The 21178-nt window shown below is 53.0% G+C and overlaps 1 protein-coding gene across 1 annotated transcript; it reads left to right on the top strand.

Moving 5' to 3' along the window:
* Window positions 1–7415: 7415 nt before the first annotated feature.
* LOC149358624 (uncharacterized) lies at window positions 7416–20796 on the top strand. Its single transcript, XM_089567569.1, has 4 exons — window positions 7416–7926; window positions 10490–10671; window positions 18119–18459; window positions 20768–20796. The coding sequence occupies exons 1-4, from the start codon at window positions 7630–7632 to the stop codon at window positions 20794–20796; spliced, it is 849 nt and encodes a 282-aa protein (XP_089423695.1). The 5' UTR covers window positions 7416–7629.
* Window positions 20797–21178: the final 382 nt, after the last annotated feature.

Genomic DNA, 21178 nt, shown 5'->3' with positions numbered 1-21178 from the left:
AGCACGAATTTGTGCTGCGTAGAAGACGACAGTGGGCAGGCAGTGCCGCGGGACGGAACTGACGGAAGTTGATGAAGACGACGCTCTCCAATGCACTGCGCGAGAGTGTGGTGCAGTTTAGCACGAGGCATGCTGGCGGCGGCGATCGCTGAGCGGGCCTTAAAGAAGATCTGTTCGCCCAGCCGCGGGTTCGACACCCGGTCATGGATACTGATTCAATTTCTTTTTCTCTTTTCCATGGTTTGACCTCTGACTCAGCTGAAGGTCAAAACTATGCACCCGGCCATCGAAACACGAGGTCCCTTAGTGAAGCTTTCGCTTCGAAACCAAAAGCCACCGGGTACCGAGCACGCAAGCGTGAGATGATGATGGCGTACCTGTGGCTGTTCCAAACTAGTCACGCCCCGTCGCAAGCACGACAGGGAGAGCCTCGAATCGAAATAAAAACCAACAATTTGGAGAGTAGTATGTCAATTTCGGAGACGGCACTACGCTCTGTACGAACCTTTTGGCGTCCATATGTGCCATTACGTTTTCTGGAGTAGGTGGCCTGGACGCTCAACGTGCGTCAGATATTCTGAGCAGCCACGGGCGCAACAGGCCAGCGTTAGGCCGTGGCCATGTTTTCCTAGTCACACTGCTTCCACCTGTATATAAGTTGAACCCTCTGAGTATATAACTTAAAGCGCGATCTTATCTAGTGATTTTGTTAGTACAGCTTCGCTGTGCACGGTTAAGCTCTAACAAGCAGATGTGCCTTTGTCAGCGTTGTTCTCACTGTTGTGTACAGTTGAAACCACAGAATTACGGCACTCTATTTACCATCCCAATCAGAACACCCTCCCGCCTGAACCACGATAACACGACAGTACCCATAAACGCCTACACGTCTGCTTACAACTTATTCTTCCGTGACCCAGTTCTTCTCTGGAATTCATGCGCAAATCATAAAACATTCCGCGAGAAACTAAAACCCATCTATTATAGGGTTGAACCGCTCCTGCATGGCTTGTACCAAGTTTTGTTTATTTCGTTTTTCTACTGTGTCGTACCATGCCTCTGTAGAATTCTGATGTTGTTCTGCCATTGTCATGTGCGTTGAGTTTTGTTAGTTTTTTTTATCTTCTCTATATCATAATGCATGCTACTGCCGCATTTCCACGTTGCAGACCAATACGCCCCCCCCCCCCCCCCCCCCCCCGCTTCGTTACGTAATGCATCAAAATAGTGTTGGACTAGTTGATGCATGTCCGTAGAGAACGGCGGCTCAACGGCAACATATGAAAGAGAGCAACACCTATGATAGGAAAGTTCTTTCTCAACTTCTCCCGCATACACTTCTTTGAACTGCACACTAAATCATCACCTTCGCCTGCGAGCAGCATCGACACTACATTAAGTTTACGTCATAGATCGATGTTGGTCTAGTACATCTCATGCTCGTCTTGGCACACTGTTGCCCGAGATGCCGCTGTGACCTCCACATGCCTCCACCTATCAATACTACTGTTGAACACTTGACGGGCTCTGCTTTGTGCGAAATGCAAGAGAATTGTGGGAACCGTTTGTGATATGCCCCATAATTGTTCCCTTTTCTTTGCAGGACCAATCAGTGCCTGGAAACTTACAAAATAACGAAGAAACAGCAGCAACGGGAACACCAACGGCGCGATGCGGAGGAACCGGTGCAGCCGCCACAGCAAATGGCCACAGTCGATTTACAGCCGTCGTCGTCGTCTCCTTCGGCAGAGGCTGCCGCGAGGCATCAGGTGGTCACTGGCGCACAAGAAACCGATGTAAGACCATCAGTCTACGCCGTCAACGGTGGCAGCCGCCGGAATCAACCCAGCTTACCTCAGAGAACTAGCCAGGCTCTGAGCAGCGACTACGAAATCAGTGGAGCGGGCGAGGCCAATGAGAGGCGTCTGTACAGGAGAGTCGGCAGTCTGTTCCACGACCAGGATTACGGCGCGAGCACTGACCTGCACACGCGCTGCGAAGAAGTTCTGCAGATGACCTGCGGCGTGAACAACACCGGAGAGCGGGAGCTGCGAAAGAGCATTCTCGAACAGATGCATCGTCTTCTCGAGGCTGAAACGAGCATAGTCCACGAGAAATGTCGAATCGAAATTTTACGTCAGAAGGTGCTCCAACACCAGATAGAGGACATGACGCCGAAATGAGGACCTGAGGACGCATCTGCGTGCGAGTATATAGGGCTGAGCTGATGCGTGAAAAAGATGCCCTGGATGGTTCGACCATCTGCTTCTATTTGAAGCACTCTGATACCGCCGCGGTGACGAAGCTTACCCCGTTCCCTCAAAGGTGATTGAAGGCTACAAGCGTTGGATTACAAGTCCACATCATCGCGGTCTTGTCATCTACGTTCGAGCTCCCGGAATGACGTTAGCTCTAGCTAAGCGCAGTTCTGTGCATATATGTGCACGGAGGCAATGTGGCACCTGCATACACTCCGATGCTTTGTGAGATTTTCATGTCGAGATTGGATCTCAACTCTTTAGATCCTCCCTAGGATATGTTCCCGCGCCCAAGCAAGCCTCTCAAATCATACAGGATCTCAACGAGGATCCTGAGGTACTGAAAACATGATGTCTCTTATTTTTTTTGTTGCTTTTCTTTATCATTAGATATATTTAGCTACTGTCGGCGATTGCGCATGTCGGAGAGAGATGTGAGATTGCATTTAAAATAAATTGTTGTTATCTCGTGATGGGCATGGCCCCCAGTGATGGGCCCCAACGGCTTGTGCTGTCCGCTCCGCCTTGTCAATCAGCCGGAGCTGGTCGTCAAGGTTTGTTGTGGTCAGCGCTACTTCCTACTGCTCAAGAGTAGGGTTGTGGTTTCAGGGTATACCCATGCTGTATGGTACAGCGAGGGTTAGCCGCCGCACAGTGGGCATTTATTACTCTATACAGTTTGGTGTATTTTGTTTACGAGGCTGATGTATCGATAGGTGTTGATCTGCAACTGTCTCCATGTTACCAATTGTTGCTTGGTAACTTTCTTGCGTGGTGGTGGGTAGGCTAGCCTAGTCTCTATGCAGAGAATCCAAACAAAGGCGGGTGCGTAGGAGGCAGCTGGAATCATAGCGTCTGCCATTTTTTTTTCTTGCTTTCCCAAATACAAGCAAGCGAACAAGACGCGCATGCAGCGTTTCCTGATAGGAATGCACGAACTCGGGCCTACTCAATGGTCCCGGAGCGCTGTCTTCGTTGAACTTTCAGCCCGCATATATCGAAATTAAAAGTAAATATATTCCCTCTCTCACAAAGTATGGAGAATAGAGTGAAAAACACGAGTGTGAGATACATCGCTGCGGCTGGCTCCCTCCCTGCATACGTTGTTGTGCCCGAGCACGCATTCCGTTGGCCTCTGCGGAAACCAGCGCCGTGCACCCGCCATTGCGCAAAGCAAGCCCGGACTCTCGGTCATGTTGCGGTTAGCAGCATGAGTCATCTTGGCTCGCCGGGCGCAGTCCCTTCCCCCTCTCTTCGTTAGCGTCGGCTATAAACTCATACGACGCTTCGCCGGCAGCCCTTTCCAGGCTGAAAACCTTCAATGGCCGAGCTCCTCTCGACCATTCGTCCAATTCAAACGGTGGCCAGTGCCCTGGCCTGATTGGAAAGTTCGAACGGCTGGCTGCTGCAACCGTCACAGGGGGATATAAAAACCGAGTTGTGTTAAGCCGGAGCAGCAGACGGATAGCAGACGAGCCATCACGCCAGCGAGACGCTCTCCCGGGACATCGCCCTACGCCTTTGTGCTAGCCCGTTGTGCTCTCGGCCCTTGTGCCGGTTATGTAAAGCCCTTGTACATACACATAAACGACAGTTGACTCACTGTTTCGACCGTTTCTTCGCTCAGCTCTGCACAACAGCAGCAGCAGCAGGCTGAGATGCTCCAGTCCCAACAGTGAGACAGGCTCGTACGCCCAGTTTTAATAACGCACAGCACACCTCAAAGCGTAGGCTATGGCAAGGGAAAATGTGCAATTTTCAGTAGCAGCAGCAGTTTAACGGTGCCAGTCAAGTTTTATCACATGCGTCTAAATACTAACGTACGTGTCGATGTTGACGAACTGCAACTTTCGGTTCACTGGAACTGGCACTGTGACAAGCAGGTTTCACGTGCTGACTTGGAGACATTGCCGAATAGCGCAACGGCATTTAGTGTAAGAGCTTTGAGATTGATTACCGACGTCGTGCCACAGACAAAAGGTGGTGTACCGGCACTGCACACACGACTATCGCTGCTGCGCGCATTAAAAGATAGACATATCAGGTGAGTCCGAACGAAACGCACTTGCGAATCAATCGTCTTCGGCAGCCGATAGAGGACAGACGAACTTCTAGACTCTTAATAAGCTCTATTTTTTGATCTGCATGGATCCGTCGACACAATTCTTACAAATTTTACCATACTATTCACCTAAAAAATGTTGACATATTTTGTCTTATAAAGCACATCCATTGTGGTTTTGCTGAAGCTGATTTTGTGATCACAGTTGAGCACATTTCAATCCGAGGTCCTTCGAAGAAGTTGACAGGGTAAGAGGCATGTCGTATTTTGGATGGCTTCATAAACAATGAAAGGCCGAAAACCAACGAAGAAGGGAAATGCGGCGGGGAATTAATGCTGGGATTTATCGGAACGAAATTCTTAAAAGTGTCCTTTATTTACTAGTAGCTGGAGCGGCTCCGATTCTCTGTCTGAACTAACTGAAAGCGGCTGGTAGAAATCGTGCTCGGCAGTAAAGATAGATTTTGCGCCTAAAATTTCTATTTGTGTTTCTCAACCCCAAACTTCTGGTTGACCCATGCCTGGACATGTGCCCTCTTATACTCCTAAACAGACCCGGCATCCTCATCCACTATCATTAGCCGTATACTCTGCCAAGATTTATTTTTTGCGCAAATTCTCCTGTTATTAGGCCTCGTGCTCTGGTATGGCGGTGCCACTGCTCCAGAACAAGTGGCCCCACCTCACGAGCGGTGCGGACGAAAGGCGGTTGTACGCTTGCCGGGTGAGCCTTGAGACCTGTCTCCGAAAAGAACAGCGCGCATGTCTGAGGACCTCTTCTTCGCATGCTGTTGTGCAGTTTTCGGACAATTAGAAATGTTAACGCCAGTTCTGAGCCAGCGCTGTCTCGTTTCGCTCTCGTACGGGTACCACGAGAATCGAAAAAACGATCTTCGGCAGCTTTCTCGGCAGTGTTCCTGTAGCTGTTCAGACAACCAGAAAGAGAGCAGTTTACAATAGAGTTCTGTGTTTCACGACGCGCTTTCTATTTGTTGCTGCGAAAAGCTGTTGATTAACCGGGGAACAGAGTCGGCGATATCAGCGCCTTTGGATCCAAACAACCGCTTTTGCTGCGGGAGCAACACTACGATATGTGTGAGCGATTTCTGGGAGCCCCGGAGAGTCCCAACTGCGCATGCGCGAGGAGCGAGTGACGTCAGAGCAGCGCGGAGCGGCCGCCGACTCCTCCGCTGCGCGATCGACTGAGAGGTGCCGTCGCCGCTGCGCCAGCAGTGCATTCTCCAGGAGTAGTGACGTCACACGGCGCACAGCTGCGGCGCTGGGGCCACCGGCGACCCCTCCGCTACGCGGGTGACTCGGAGGTGCCGCCGCCGCTGCGATTGCCGCGCCGTTGCTTCCCTCGGGATGGCGATTGGCCAAACCACAGACAATTTGTTTTTTTGCCTCGGCGTCTTCCAGCAGGCACATATGCAGCTGAAATAACTGCGCACGGGGCCTAAACTACCGCCAGTTACAAAAAAATACGGAGGGCAATTAAGACTACGCACGTACTGTAAGGGCGAAAGCATTGACTTCTTTTTAATCTACCCACAATGCCACTGTTCGCTTACGGTGCCCTTAATGCACCGTAAGCGAACTTAATCCACATCCACTCACCAGAATCCATCCGTAATCTTACCGCAATCCACCGGAATCCGACCTACTGCAACTTAATCGTTAATCTCCTACGTACACCAGCCAAACTTTATCTGTACCGGCACACTTCCACACATCCCACTTATATCGGCCGCAGGTATAACGGGCGTTCGGTTATTAAGAACGAGGGCCGCGCTGCAGTCATACATGCTAGGGTAATGGCAATTCATCTCCGATACAACGAACAGCTTTTGTCTCGCCACTCGGTAATAACAAACGAGGAGGCGCCTAAAACTCCCCCTCAGTCTAAAAACTCGCGCAAGCGGCGAGACGGAAGAGTTTCTTCAGACCCCGTGACTCCACTTCAGAATGAATGTGGTGAACTAAGAAAGCAATGAAAAAGGCGGCATTGAAACCGTAGGTAACCGCCGGCCAACCGTATCATAATGTCCTACATGCTCGGTCCTTCTGTGCATGTATGCCGAGTGGACAAAGCACCAGCAAAGCGACGAGAAAGGGGCAGTGTCAAAGCTCAGCTACTGCACGGTCGAGGTTCAACGAACGAGAGCGACTTGTGAAGTTTCAATCCCTGACTGATCCCGCTGGTCGAGTAGTATCCGTCGCCTGCCTAGGCGGCGCTTCATATTTTCCGCTACTGCCACGTGGACAACTCGCAGACAGTAGACAGTGTTCCAAAAGAAGATTGTTGGCAGCAAAGATCTCGGCACCAGAACATGACCACACTCATGGTCTGGGAGAGCGCCGCGATATAGTAAATTTTGCAGTACTATGGGAAGTCCTTTTACTACGAACTTCGAACACAACGAACGCCGTCAGCGTGACCGTCAGGTTCGTTATTAAGTGGACTCTGTAGTATTTATAGTTGCCGAACATCCTTCTACTGTGGTGTTTCACACTTGGCGGCTTCAATTTCTACTTACAGCGTTGAAATGTTGTGTTCACATCCTTTCATTGCGATTGTTACAAGCACATTAGTGTGTTTGGAGCGACTGTGTTTTTTGTGCCTCTTTTTCATGTTACTTGTACACCTTTCAAGAATGCCATTCATGCTGGAACACGCGCAGTACCTCGCAAGTAAATAAATAAAATAATTTAATAATACTTCCCTGCAAGGAGTATAGCTGTATTTGAAACCAGCTGTATTTGACCAGTTATGAAAATAATTCATGTAGAAAGAAAAGAGAACATCCCGCAGAGTACACATCGCTGTGGCACTCCGTATGCAGCTGGCAGACGGAATCATATCCGGAAAGGTTTTAAAAGCAGTCAAGTTTAAAGATGCCTGAATATGCAGAACTGCCTATTTCCGGTCGCCACTCCTATTTCTCCTTCCCAATGCGAGTTACACAAGCAGCCGTTATAACAATGCGGCTAACTAAGCTTCAGCGCCGCCTCAAAAGCTACGTTGCAGGGTTGCAGCGGCTCTTCGTGGAAGCAGACGACATCCCTTCTCCTATGCCTGTGCTCTGCCTCTGCCACCGCGCTCTCGCCGGGCCAAGCGATAACGCAGCGTCACGTGATGGCAGCTTCCGGCGAGTGGCGCCATGCCCTGCGCGATCGGCGAGGTTGACGAGGCTGACAAACATACCGCGTGCCGACGACCGACGCGTCTGAGCCAAAAGCGGGACAAGCATTGCACATCCCTCGCGATTCGGATCCGTGCTGCGCTGACCTTGTGGAGACGGCCAGACGATGTCCAGCGCACCGGCTACCGACGGGATTTCTCCGTCACCCGACGGCCCCGTCGAGCTTGTGCCGTCGGCTCGTGGCGGGTGGAAAGCGAAATACGCCGGCTGGACGTTCACGCTGGAGTCAAACGACGGAACGCGCTACCGCTGGCGCTGCGCCTTGCGCACGTGCAAGTCGCGACTCACCACCGACTTATACGGCGATCAACACCTGGTGTACCACTACCGGCCCCATAACGAAGAGTTTCACCGGCTCGCAGAAGAAGAGAAGCAGAGGCGCGCAGAGACAACCGACAAGCAGGTACGTAATTGCGCACATTGCTATGAGCATTGTTTCGTCTGTAACCGGCGGCGGAGCGACGCCAGTTTGGCACTGTGCGAGGAAACCGCTCTTTATGAAAAAACGATGGAACCTTTCATGGCCGCACGGTGGCCGAAAAACGGAAGCGGACCCGCAAAACAACCAAAGTACTGATGTGCAGCTTTTTTCGTGGGTTTTAGGTTTAATTGCACGTTTAGTGCGTGGAGTGTGTATAGTTTCGTATTCGCTATCGGGTCACACCGGCGCCGGCGCTAGCCAGCGCTACGCAACAGCCGGCAAAGTAAGTGACTCATTCCGATTCAGAGCATTTGCAAAATGCACAAAGCACGTTTCGCTCTCGAATGGCTCGGAAAGGCCCTCTTCCCTGACGGATTTGAGCGAAACGGGGTTAACGCTGATTCCGAACCTCAGTTTTCACGAAACAAGCGTCTTGTTGGTTTTTTCCATGGAGAACAGCCCGGTCAGGGCCTCACAAATTCTATAGCCCATGGTGGCCATGCTGTGTCAGTTCGCATTTCCGCTCTTAAGCAGAGAAGTGCAATCCTGCAATTTTTTTTTTTTTCAACCACGGGCTCCCAGAACGTTTCCTCGAGTTCTACGGGTGGAGCGCCCGCCGTGAGTACGCGCGGGCGTTAATGAGCGGTTGGAATTGCTTGCGGCCAGCGCAGCTCAGACGCCGTGCTCGTGCTTTGGCCTATGCATCTTTAGCCTACAACTGGTGGAAATGGTGCATGCATGTGTGTGTGTTATTTTCCCGCAGTGTTTTGTGCTTGTCATGCCTGGCTTTAGGAGCAGGGAGAACAGCGATTGGTAGGAACCGATATATTGGCGCGAAAAAGACAGAATGCGCTGTACGGGAAGAGAGAGAAAAGAGCTGAGAAAGTTAACGAGATGGTCGTGTCGAACGGAGGGCTCGCCCGGTGCGCCGTTAAAAAAAAAAAAAAAAAGGCCTATCCGTATGCAGCGTTCAGCTTTGTTTTTTGGTCGTGGGCAAGCATCGTGAGATACCGTTAATATATGGCCCCTGATCTCTCTTCTTCCCGACCTCAAGGACGGAGCTCGCTGCGGAAGCAAGGTGGTGATAGCCAGTTTGAGACGCACGTTGCCAGGTTAGCCTTCGTTATCGCCTTATCGATAAGCGAAGCACCGTCTGGCTACTCCCGCCCGGGTATCAGCAAAAATGTTACCGTACACGTACAGTTCGCTCCTTATAAAAGAGAACTGCGAGTTTGCACATCAGAACCAATTTTGTTATTTCTGCATTAGTGTTCAGAGGGTGTTATGTTTGTTACTTACGTATCCAGAGGGCAACTACCCAGGAACCAGGGAAAAGTATGGTTGTCACACTTAGTTACAAATTCGGCCTCGCCGGTCGAATTTTGATACAGGCGGAATTCTAGAGGCCCCTGTACTGCGCGATGTCAGTGCACGTTAAAGAACCCTAGTTGGTCGAAATTTCCGGGCCCCTTCACTACGGCGTCCCTCAAAGCCTGCGGCGCTTTGGTACGTTAAATCCCACAAGCCAAACCAAACCGAACCAATTATTGGTTCACTGCTCGTACTTTGTTCCTGTTAATATTAGCGTGTGCTCGCGGGTCTGTCTGCTTGCGCCATTCGGACTCTCGGCTTCTGTTTGGCGCGTCAGGAGAGCCGTCATCTCCCACAGCCTTCAGGAGGAACAGTGACAACCTCATGCTCGTCGCAGTGACAACCTCATGCTCGTCGTCACTACACCGCCTTCTCCACACGTGTATTGTGCCATACACCGAAGTTTACCACACGCAGGATCTGTTCTTCGCCACGCGTGCCATGTTTTCCCCGCACTCCACTTCCCCTGAAACCTACGCCTGTGACCCCTGCCTTAATCCACCAGTACCAGCACTCTCGACCTTCACCTTGTAGGTGTACTTTCTCTCAACTACGGCGAACCTCCAATTATGTCGTTAACACTGGCTCCCATGCCTTCCTGCACTCGGTACAGAATTGCACCCCATACCACTAGATAAGAATGGCTCCCCGCCACACCTCAAAGCCATGGTTCAGGCGTGGAGCTGAATCTGAGCGCAGCGAAATTGACCTGGAGAGAACGGTATACTCACAGGTGTTACTTGACAGCTGGTTCGAATTTTGCAAAAATATGACTGTTAAAGTGCATACCGCTGTTTTAGCGCGCCTACCGTTTGGCTTTTGTGAGAGAGCATAAATATATGGGGCATCTGTGTGTCTTTTTTTTTTTCCTGGTTGACCTGCAGGATGCTGCATGTATACTTCTCGCATCAAGGCGAGTGCCTCTACGTTTTAGCTGCGTCCTGTCCACTCTGCCTTTTCAGCTGCGACAAGCTGGCTTTAAATAAAAACCAGAAATCAGTGCGCAAGCCCCTGGGAATTCATTCTTCGATTTATTGTTTCCGAACAAACCTGACCCATTCGCCCAAAGCTGTCTTCCGCCAAGCTGCCTCGCCTCAAACACTACACGGAGCAAAGTCTGCACTTTCCGATCGGGCTGTGTTGCAGGGCTGACCATCGGTGCTCTCTTGCGCAGCCTCGGAGACTTATCGAAAACTTCCGGTACGTGCTGGAGAGTCGGGACGGGGCCCTACAGCGGTGGCGCTGCGAGTTCGCCGAGTGCCCCGCACGGTGCCGGACACACCACGACGGTCTCATTGTGGATGAGCCTTCCTTGCATCTGGAAGATGTGCACCTGAAAATGGGGAAGCCGTTCACGTGCGTATTCCCCGTTCTGTCCATTTGTGTCAGTGCTTTTCTGTCTGGCGCTGATGTCTGCGCGGACATGTAGGCTGAGGTGTACTCGAAGGGCCGACTCTCAAGGTGCACAGTGAAATAAGAAAGTTATTTTAGAACTTCTTTTGGAATTAATTTCTATTAGCCACAGCCTAAGCCGTAACACCCCACGTCATCGACACCCCATTATGTTTACGTCATAGATCGGTGTTAGTCTATTAGCATCTCATCCGCGTCTTTGCCCGTAATGTCCTGAGGTGCCGCCACACCTCTGACGCTTAGCTATTACCGCTGCTGTCGAACTTGCGGGCTGCTAAATCTTTGCTTTTTGCGACAGGACAAGAAAATGTTGGGCGCTGTCGGAGAAATGTACCGTAACTGTTCCTTTTGTTGCAGTATTACTAGGCGCGTTTTCCGATTTTGGGCACACGTACTACATACTGTAGGGTCTGCTCGCGGGCAAGTCAAATCCCGCGCCGCTCACCGCGGGTAGTCTGGAACCCTTCTCCCCGAGTGGTGGGGCGGGGGGAGAGAGGCGAGGAGAAAGCCTTTATAAGGCGAGACCGGAGAGGCTCGCGGGCTCTTGCTCTCGGACCAGCCCTGCGGACGGACCGCCTGACCCAGCTGCCACGACGACGACCGGCCCCCTCATGTGAGAATAAACCGTTTGTACAGAGACCTGCCTCGAGTGACTGCCTGTGCGTCCCCGCGCAGAGGAATTGCCCACAAATAATGGCGCCCAACGTGGGGCTTTAATTAACACCTTGTGGACGATTTCTCTGCCGATTTTGGGATGTGCAGCCAGACTCGTGGCAGGCCCTCTTTGTTCAGGGCCACGCCGGACCGATAGGGTTAAGGAGCGGGTCAGGCGGAATGTTCGCGGGGTAGCGACTTTTGTAGTCTTGTAAATTTGTTAGGGGTTTTGTGTTATTTATGTAGTTTTCGGGCGTTTTGTGTTGTGTATTTCCGCGTGTTTGTAGATAGATTGTTGTGTATGTGAATATTCTTGTTGCCATGAGCAGTTAGCCGGTGCGGCCGGACAGTTAGCGCGAACTATGCCTCCCAGAAAGGATGTTTCAGCCACGGCTTTGGATGGCGGGGCAGCCGGTAGTGAGACGGCCGACGCGGCGGCCGTGATGGGGCATGTGACTGAGATGTTTGCCGCATTAGCCCGTCAGCTCGGTTCGGTGGCTGGCGCCAACCAGGCCGCAGCATCGGTAGCATCGGCGACAGCATCGCGCCCGCGGATAAATATGGAGGTCCCCTCCTTTTCCGGGTACACGGACGCGAAATCAGTCCACGAGTTTTTACAACAACTCGAGGACTACCAGACGGCTCTGGGCGCCCCAGATGACGTAGTGCTAGGGCAGGTCCTGCCTGTAGCACTCGTCGAGAGCGCGGCGAGATGGAGGCGCTGCCAGCCGACTTTCCAGTCGATGGCGGACTTCAAAGATCGTTTCCGCGCCGAGTTCTTGCCGCCTGATTATGAGCGCCGGATGCTGGATGAGCTCGCGTTGCGCACCCAACACCCAGAGGAAAGCCTCCTCGAATACGTACGCGCAATGCAGGAGCTGTACAAGAGGGCAGATCCGATGGCAACCGACCGAGATCAGGTTGCGCGTGTGATCAGGCTGTGCCATCCACGCTTCAAGCCGTATCTGCGGGGCCGCAGTTTTACAAACCTCGAGGCCCTAGCGCAGGAGGCCAAGACCGTGCAGGCGGATTTACTCGCCGAACTGCGCTACCGGCCGCCCCCCAGGCCGGCCGAATCGCTAGAACCGGGATGCGCATGGGATGGAGGCCGAGAATGCGCGATGAGGGCTCGGCGCGCCGAGGTAATGGCCGTGGAAAATCAGGCGGAACCCCCTGTTGTCCCTCGTGCGCTTGACCCGTACGCATTCGAGCAGCGGCGTCGTGCCGGTCTCACAGGCCACGCGCGGAGCGAGCGTCAGGAATGCGCGGAGAAAGGGGAGAGCCGTCCCCAACCGCTTCGTGGAACGAGGGGTCCTCCGTCTACGCGGCGGGTGAATGACCGGCTTTGCTGGAATTGCAACCAGCCCGGCCACGTGGCACGCGAATGCCAAGCTAGGCGTATGCAGGGAAACGCCAGGCGCTGGCGGTGATGTCTGGTGGCAGCGGCCTTTCACCGTCAGCGGGAGAATTTCATGGTTGTCAAGGCGCTAGTCAGGAAAAGAACTCCCGCGCCGGCGACGGGGAGGCCTTTGTCCCGCTCGCCTGTAGAGCTCAGGGAGTCGTTCCGCGCTCAAGCCCTTTTATGCTAGTGCAGTTAGCGGGTCGATGCTACTCTGCACTCGTAGACACGGGCTCAACGCTGTCACTGGTCGGTGACGAGGTGTACGAGGCCTGCCGGATAGGTAACATCCGTGTCAGACTGGCCGAAACCCCGTTAAGCTTAGCAGCTGGGGCGGCAAAGGCAAAGGGAGCAGTGCGTCTTACGATGCGTTTTGACGGCAGAAAGCGGAGACATCGCTTCGTCTATCTGCCTGGCTTGTCGATACCAGTAATTCTGGGAAGGGATTTTCTCTCGAGCGAAGGCATTGTGCTCGACATGGGGGAGAATGGCTATCGTTACAGCCAGCTCGCCCCCCTCATTCCCTTCGAAAGCGCATCCTTGCCCGGCTGTCCTGCACAAAAGGTGGTTGTCCACACCTGTGCGACAGAAAGGCAGGTGAGCTCCCTCGAGACGCTGAGAGACGGTGGCCCGTTAGAAGCGATTATTGCGTCTTTCTCAGGACCCAGTAGTCAGCGCCGACGGCTCGCGGAAACTTTACTCCCGTTTTCGGATTGCTTCACGGAGAAACCGGGCAGAACCGACCTGCTTCAGCACGAGATTCAGACGGGTGATACGCGCCCTTTCAGGTGTAACCCGAGGCCGTTAAGTGCGCATAAGAGGCAGCTTCTCGACTGTGCCCTTGACGAGATGATTGACACCGGTGCGGTGAGACCCTCACAAAGTCCCTGGGCGTCCCCAGTGGTTCTAGCGCCGAAGAAAGATGGATCGGTCAGGCTGTGTGTTGATTATCGTAAGCTCAACTCACTGACGCCTACGGTTGCGTACCCTTTCCAGTCGATCGAGGCTGTGATGTACGCGTTAGGGAACGCGAGGTTCTTCACAGTCCTAGATGCAAGCAGAGGGTACCTGCAGATTGAGGTGGCCGAAGGTGACATTGAGAAAACCGCATTCACCTGCCACCGCGGGCTCTTCGAATTTACTCGACTCCCGTTTGGTTTGTCTAACGCCCCGAGCACGTTCATGCGACTGATGGACATCGTGCTGGGCGATGCAAGGTTCAACTACGCCATGGCGTACCTCGACGACGTTGTGATATTCTCACAGTCGTTCGAGGAGCACCTCATTCACCTGAATTCCGTTCTCGATAGAATGAGACGTGCCGGTCTAACCATAAATCCAAAGAAAGTGCAGTTGGCATCGAAGAGAGTGAACCTCTTGGGCTTTGTCGTGGATGATGGCACACTGAGACCGAATGATGACAAACTGCAGGCAATTCTGAACTACCCCTGCCCCATGGATGTGAAAAGCTTGCAGAGGTTTTTGGGGATGGTTGCGTTCTACAGGCAATTCATCCCGCGCTGTTCGGAGCTTGCAAGGCCGCTGAACCTGCTGTTGCGTAAAGGCTCGAAGTGGGTCTGGGGCAAGGAACAGAGTGACGCATTTGTTGCCTTGGCTCGCGCGATAGCGAATACCGCTAGTCTGCGCCTCCCCGACCTGAACAAGCAGTTTGTCTTGCAGACAGACGCTAGTGACTACGGTGTTGGAGCTGTTTTGTTGCAGGAACACGAGGGCAAACTGCGCCCTGTCGCGTTCGCTAGTCGCACGCTCACATCGGCGGAGCGGAATTACTCCGTGACCGAAAAAGAATGCCTGGCGATCATGTTCGCATTGTCCAAATTCGACATGTACCTAGACGGAGCGGTCTTCACCGTGCAGACAGATCATCAGGCATTGTCTTGGTTAAAGAGGCTAAAGAACCCCGCAGGCAGACTCGCGAGATGGGCGCTAACGTTGCAACGTTACGCGTACGCCATCGAGTACCGCCGGGGCAGCTTGAACAAGGTGGCCGATGCTTTATCGCGCGCACCATGGAATGCTGGCGGAAGCGCTTCAGAGGCGCAGCCCAGCTTTGTAAAAAGCGGCGTCACCGCTGTTGGAGAGGAAGAGAGGGCGGACGGGAGTGTCGCGCCCTGTTTGGAGAGAGAGGAGACGGACAAAGGTCCCGCATGGTGCTGTGACGGAAGGGAAACACAGCAGCTCGTGGCGGCGACCGCTCGCCTGCCTAGGAGCGAGGCAGAAAGAAATCTGTCTTGGGGAGTAGCGGTCAGTAGAGAAGAGCTGATCGAGGCCCAGAAAGCAGACGGTCTTTGCCAGCGGGTGCTGAAGGAGCTTGCGAGCAGCGCAGCTTGCACCGGGAACGCTGAGGGCAAGTACGACGCGTATCTGCTGGGCGATGATGGCTTGCTGCTCCGCTATATTCCCCAACTTGACGAGGAAGCGGCGATAGCATCCCCTTTCCGAGTCGTGGTCCCGAGAAGGTTGCGGAAGCGGTTCCTGCAGTACTTCCATGACTCAGCGCTGGCAGGCCATGGCAGCGGCAGTAAGACTTACGACAAGTTATGCCGTGTCGCGACCTGGCCAGGCATGAGAAAGGATGTGCTGGGATACGCCCGTACCTGCCCGGTATGCCAGGTAGCCAAGCCTCGGGCGGGCAAGCCCGCTGGCATGATGAAGGCGGTAGTTAGCAACTACCCGTGGCAAGTGGTCGCGTGCGATATCATGGGACCCCTCCCTCGGTCCGCACGCGGAAACCAATTCATCCTGGTAATAACGGACCACTATTCCAAGTGGGTTGAGGTTTTCCCCCTTAGGAAGCTTGTGTCGGAACGAATTTGGGAAAAACTGTTGGAGACTTTCACTCGTTTCGGTTTCCCTTCCGACCTGATTACAGACAATGCTTCGTATTTCACAAGCAAAGTCTTTGTAGACTCCTGTCGGGCGCTTCAAATCCGCCACAGGAGAACGAGTCCCTACCACGCTCAGAGCAACATAACCGAGCGGGTGAATCGAAATCTGAAGAGCATGCTGGTCGCGACGACCGAGCAGCACAGAGATTGGGACGCGCGGCTGTCCGAACTGGCGTTCGCTACAAGGACAACCGTGAACAGGTCAGTGGGTATTACACCCGCTTACTTGAATTTTGGGAGAGAGATCGCTTTTCCGCTAGAGAATGCCCTACTCGACGCGGCGGGGCCTGCGCCCCCTCCGCTTTCGCAGTACGCGGCAAGGCTCCGGGAGCGCCTGGAGGCAGCGCAGCGAGCAGCCCGCGAAAACCTCGATGTGGCGCGCATGGAGCAGGCGGATCAGTACAACAAAGGTCGCCGTCACGTCGTTTTCAACACGGGCGACCTAGTACTCAAGAGAACGCACCCACTTAGTAACGCAGCGCGCGGTTTCGCCGCGTCGCTAGCGCACAAGTGGGCTGGGCCGTACGAAGTTACGGCACGGACTACGCCGCTCACCTACCAGTTGCGGTTGTTGACAAACGGCGAAACCGCCGGTCCGGTGCATGTCGCTGATTTGAAGGCTTTCCACCTTCGCAAGGACGATGGCTGCGAAGCGGTGGAAAATCAGCGCGATGCGGCGATCTCACCCCCGGGAGGACGAGCAGGTAGCGGTGCGGTTCGCAACCCACGCTACAACCTGAGGACCAGGTAGCACCCGTGTCTCTCGATCAATTATCACTCGCAGTGCTCTCGCCCTCTCAGTATGTCTTCTAGGAAGCTCCACCGGACCGACGCCCGTGGCTCGGACTCCAGAAGGCAAGGCAGACCACCGTCGAACGGTGGCCGCCATCAAGGCGCGCCACCCGGCTGGCGGCAGGAGCCGCGCGAGTGGCGCAGGTTCCACGGCCGCGGTGGCCCCCACCGCCCGCCAAACCACATGCCTAACCACTGGAGAGCACCTCCCAGTGGTGCAGGCCAACGCAAGAGGGCCAGTGACGACCAGGCGCAGGGCCCCCCTCAGCACCCAGCCGGCGCTTCGGCCGCCGAGCAGCCGCAACCCAAGCGGCCCAGGGTCCTGCGGCACGTGGCCACCTGGACCACGGTCGCCAACGGAGCGGCCATCTCGTACTGCGCGCGGTCCAGGTGGCGGGACCAGGCGCAGCCCCTTCGCGGCGGAAAGGCGCTTGGCGGCTGCAGCGCCTTCCCCCGCTGCGCCACTGCAGAGGGGCAGCCCGGAGGAGGCGGCCCTTAGCAATCCTCCAGTCCAGCCGCCCAGACCTGCTGTCCCCGGCGGCCGAGGAGCTTTGGAGGGCGCTGCCGGCAGGGCCCCCAGCGGAGCCAGGCGCCTCGCTCCCCCAGGCGGCTCGTGAGGAGCCCGTCCAGCCAGCGGTGAGCGGCCCCCCGGCGAGCACCCCTCCCCCCTGCGACGACTCTATGGACCCGGACCCGGAGGTCGTCGAACGCCTACTGGCGGACCCCGGGACGGACGTTTGAGGGGGGGGGAGATGTAGGGTCTGCTCGCGGGCAAGTCAAATCCCGCGCCGCTCACCGCGGGTAGTCTGGAACCCTTCTCCCCGAGTGGTGGGGCGGGGGGAGAGAGGCGAGGAGAAAGCCTTTATAAGGCGAGACCGGAGAGGCTCGCGGGCTCTTGCTCTCGGACCAGCCCTGCGGACGGACCGCCTGACCCAGCTGCCACGACGACGACCGGCCCCCTCATGTGAGAATAAACCGTTTGTACAGAGACCTGCCTCGAGTGACTGCCTGTGCGTCCCCGCGCAGAGGAATTGCCCACAATACGTAAATACGTCCCTGAAGCCTGCTCTGTGTCAGGTGGCCCACCTGCCTAGCTGGTTGCGGTCCTGTAGTACACCAGGCAGGCCTTCGACTTGGTGAATGCCTATGTGAAGGGTGCAGATTGATGAAGCATTCAAAGTAAATGCCCTCAGGGTAAAGACCCTTAGGCCGGAGTTCTTTTGGTGAAGACCCTTGCGTCAAAGGCCTTTGTTGTAAAGGTCTTTATGGTGAAGGCCTTCAAGTTAAATGCCTACAGGGTAAAGACCCTTAGGCCAAAGGCCTTTTGGTGAAGACCTTTAAGGTGAATGTTTTATTGTAAAAGCCTTTGTGGTAAATGCCTCCTGGTAAAGACCTCGAGGCAGAAGGGCTTCAGGCCAAAGTCGTTTATGATAAAGCCCTTTAGGTGAAATGCTTTTAACTAGTAAAGAGCTTAAGTGCCCACCGTAACTAGTGCTGCTGAGGTACCTCTACGACTACCTCCGCGAAACTGGTCATCACTCCTCTTAAGTTTCTATCTCCTGCATCCCATTCCCCTTTTCCTAATTTATGCCTCATGACACATTGATCTTTGATTGATCATTGATTTTCTTTGCAGGACCAATCAGCACCTGGAAACTTACAGCACATTGAGCAAACAGCAGCAACGGGAACACCAACGGCACGATGCGGAGAAACCGGTGCAGCCGCCACAGCAGATGGCTACAGTCGATTTACAGCCGTCGTCGTCGTCTCCTTCGGTAGATGCTGCCGCGAATGACGTAGATGAGGTCGCCACCTCCAGCGATGGCTTTAAGGCGGACCAGCTCGCCGGAAAGCATCTCCATGCCACTGACGAGCAAGAAACTGATGCAACGACGTCAGGTCACACCAGCAGCGATTCTGGCGGCAAGGATCAGCCCAGCAGCTTACCCCAGAAAAAGAACGAGCCTGTTAGCCGTGAATTTTATTGTACTGCATTATGTTTTGTTGTATTAACGTATTATTCTCAGTTGCATTTGCTTTGTCCCCCCCCCCCCCTTATGTAATGCCTCAACAGAGGCCTTTAAGGGTACAATAAATGATGATGATGATGAATACGAACGCAGTAGCGCGGACGAGGCCAATGAGAGGCGTCTGTACAGGAGCGCCGGCAGTCTGTTCCATGACCAGGATTACGGCGCGAGCACTGACCTGCACGCGCGCTGCGAAGAAGTTCTGCAGATGACCTGCGGCGTGGACGACACCAGAGAGCGGGAGCTGCGAAAGAGCATCCTCGAACAGATGCACCGTCTTCTCAACGCTGAAACGAGCCTAGTCAACCAGAAATTGCGAGTCGAACTTTTACGTGAAAAGGTGCTGGAGCAGCAACTAAAGGAAATTGTACCGCAAAAAGCGCCTGCGCTACCGGACACGTAACTCTCCGATCAATTTAGTCGGATTTGCGTGCAGAATACGAGGTAGAACTGGCTCATAAAAAGTAGCCCTGGATGGTTCGACTACCTGCATCTAATATAAGCGCTTTGGTACCCCTCAGTGACGAAGCGTTTCACGTTTCATGAAAGGTGTATGAAGGCTACCAGCGTTGGATTAGTAGCCAACTTTGTCATCTTCCAAAATGAGGTTAACTCAAATCGCACGCCGCCACCGTGGCCCATCCATGCAGCCCGCCGCTTGATGAGAGTGCCATCTCGAGAGCTCATCTCCAGACCCTCCCTAAATTATGTGCCCACTCCAGGCGCTCAAATCGTAGGGCATTTCTGCGAGCATCTGGATCTACTGAAAACACGACAGCAGCCTTTTTTTTCTTAGTTTTTCCCATTGTTAGGTTTATATGGGCACTTTCGGAGATTTCGCTTGTAGACGGACATGCGAAATTGCACACGAGGTTCCATGTAAGGGTCGGTGCTATAGGAAGGAGCTGGATTTAAAGCACATGATATGTTTTTCTTCTTGCCTGCTCAAAAAGAAGCAAGCAAACAAAACGCTCCCTCAGGGTTTCCGGATGCAAATGCACCAGGGCCACCTCAGTGGCCTTCGTTGAACTTTCAGTACATATATATCGAACGTTGAGGTAAACATATTACCACTGTCGAATATCGGCTTTTAGCACGACCTGCGTCAACTATAAACAGAAACGAGTGAAAAGGGAATAAGCCCTTCTCTATCGCACTCACCTCTTTAAAAAGGAATGCTCCAGGGAACAGCTTATAACTACCTTTGTACTCCTATACAGGCGTATTCGTATTTAGAGTGTGGTGCTGCAGAGACGAGCTAGTCTATCGGCGCAGGACACACGACTGTCGCTGCTTCTCGCAATCAAGCATCGAAATATATGTCAGGCGAGACAGAGCGAAGCCATGACCACGGTTGCTAATCAAATCTCAAAATCGTGAGCTCCTGATAAGTTCGTCAGAATTCTTGAACGAATAGACTTAGAAGTTCACCTCGTAAGTGTTTCCGTTTCCTGTCTTGCAAGGCACTATGGTTTTCCTTAAACCGGTTGTGTGACCACAAATTAGCGCTTTCAAGTCAGGTTTCCTTAGACGACGTTGTATTGCGAATTGTTTGAAGTTTGAATGCATACGTGTTACACCGCAAATATCAATCCGTTGCTGGCAGTATTTTAGTATTCGTAGTTGCTAACTTGCTACACTCAACAATACGCACCTACATTGAAAACATGTGTTTCTCTCTATAGTGATCTGGTAGTACTCCATGCAGAGGGAGAGTACAGTTTGAAATAACCGAAGAGTATCAATTTCATCACAGACACACAATTTATCCGAAAAAAAAAATAAACGGCGTTGTGCTGTGGTTAAATATGGTGTCAAATAAGGCTAGAAGTGGTAGACAATAATCTGGCAAAGTTGACCTGTCGCGTATATATTGTGGGAAAAAAAACGGTTAGTCCTAGCAACTTGGACATTCTTTAAACATTGCAAAGTCAAGACGAGTACGTGAGACAGCAGAAACCTTTTTTTTTATTTACAAAAAGGAACACTAATAGGCTGCGACCATTTTATTTGGTGAATTTCGATATTTGCTTCTCCAAAGGTCTTATTTTGATCCATAGAATGAATGAATGAATGAATGAATGAATGAATGAATGAATGAATGAATGAATGAATGAATGAATTTTTCAAGAAAAGGGGCAGTGTGTCCAGTTAGGGAAAAGTAGAGGGCTAAGTGAGTTTAGGTGTTGAGAAGTAGAGTAGAGTGCTGGTGTTTGTGCTTGATCTGTTCTTGCTCCTTCGGGCTATTTCAGCAGATGAAGATCAAGTTTTCGTGCAATAACTTTCTTTTTATTGTTTTCTTCCTCACACACACGCACTCACGCTTCGCCAGACGTATCTCCGGCATCTCGTTGCTTCTATGACCACGCTGGAATGCGCGAAGCCGCGTGCGAAGGTCGGCACACAGATAAGCTCGAGCGAGGTTCCTCGTGTTCCGTACAGCCTTGGTCTCAAAGATCACTTGCCTCGCACCGTAGAAAACAAGAAACGCTCTTTCTCTACTACATGGATTATCGCTCAAACTGCTCAGTGAAAGCTTAGTGGAACTGGAAGTACTCAGTATTTAGTTTCCGTCAGTAATTTATTTTGAAGCGTTCGTTTTTCTTGGCTCGCTCCTCAGTTTTGTGCCGTTAACAACACAAACGTTGGTGGCGCGTCAGATA

Source organism: Amblyomma mixtum, chromosome 2 (genome assembly GCF_055824585.1).
Source record: "Amblyomma mixtum isolate Tamu chromosome 2, ASM5582458v1, whole genome shotgun sequence".
Taxonomy (NCBI): domain Eukaryota; kingdom Metazoa; phylum Arthropoda; class Arachnida; order Ixodida; family Ixodidae; genus Amblyomma; species Amblyomma mixtum.
The sequence above is the reverse complement of the archived record's forward strand: the minus strand, read 5'-3'. Positions and strand labels throughout refer to the sequence as shown.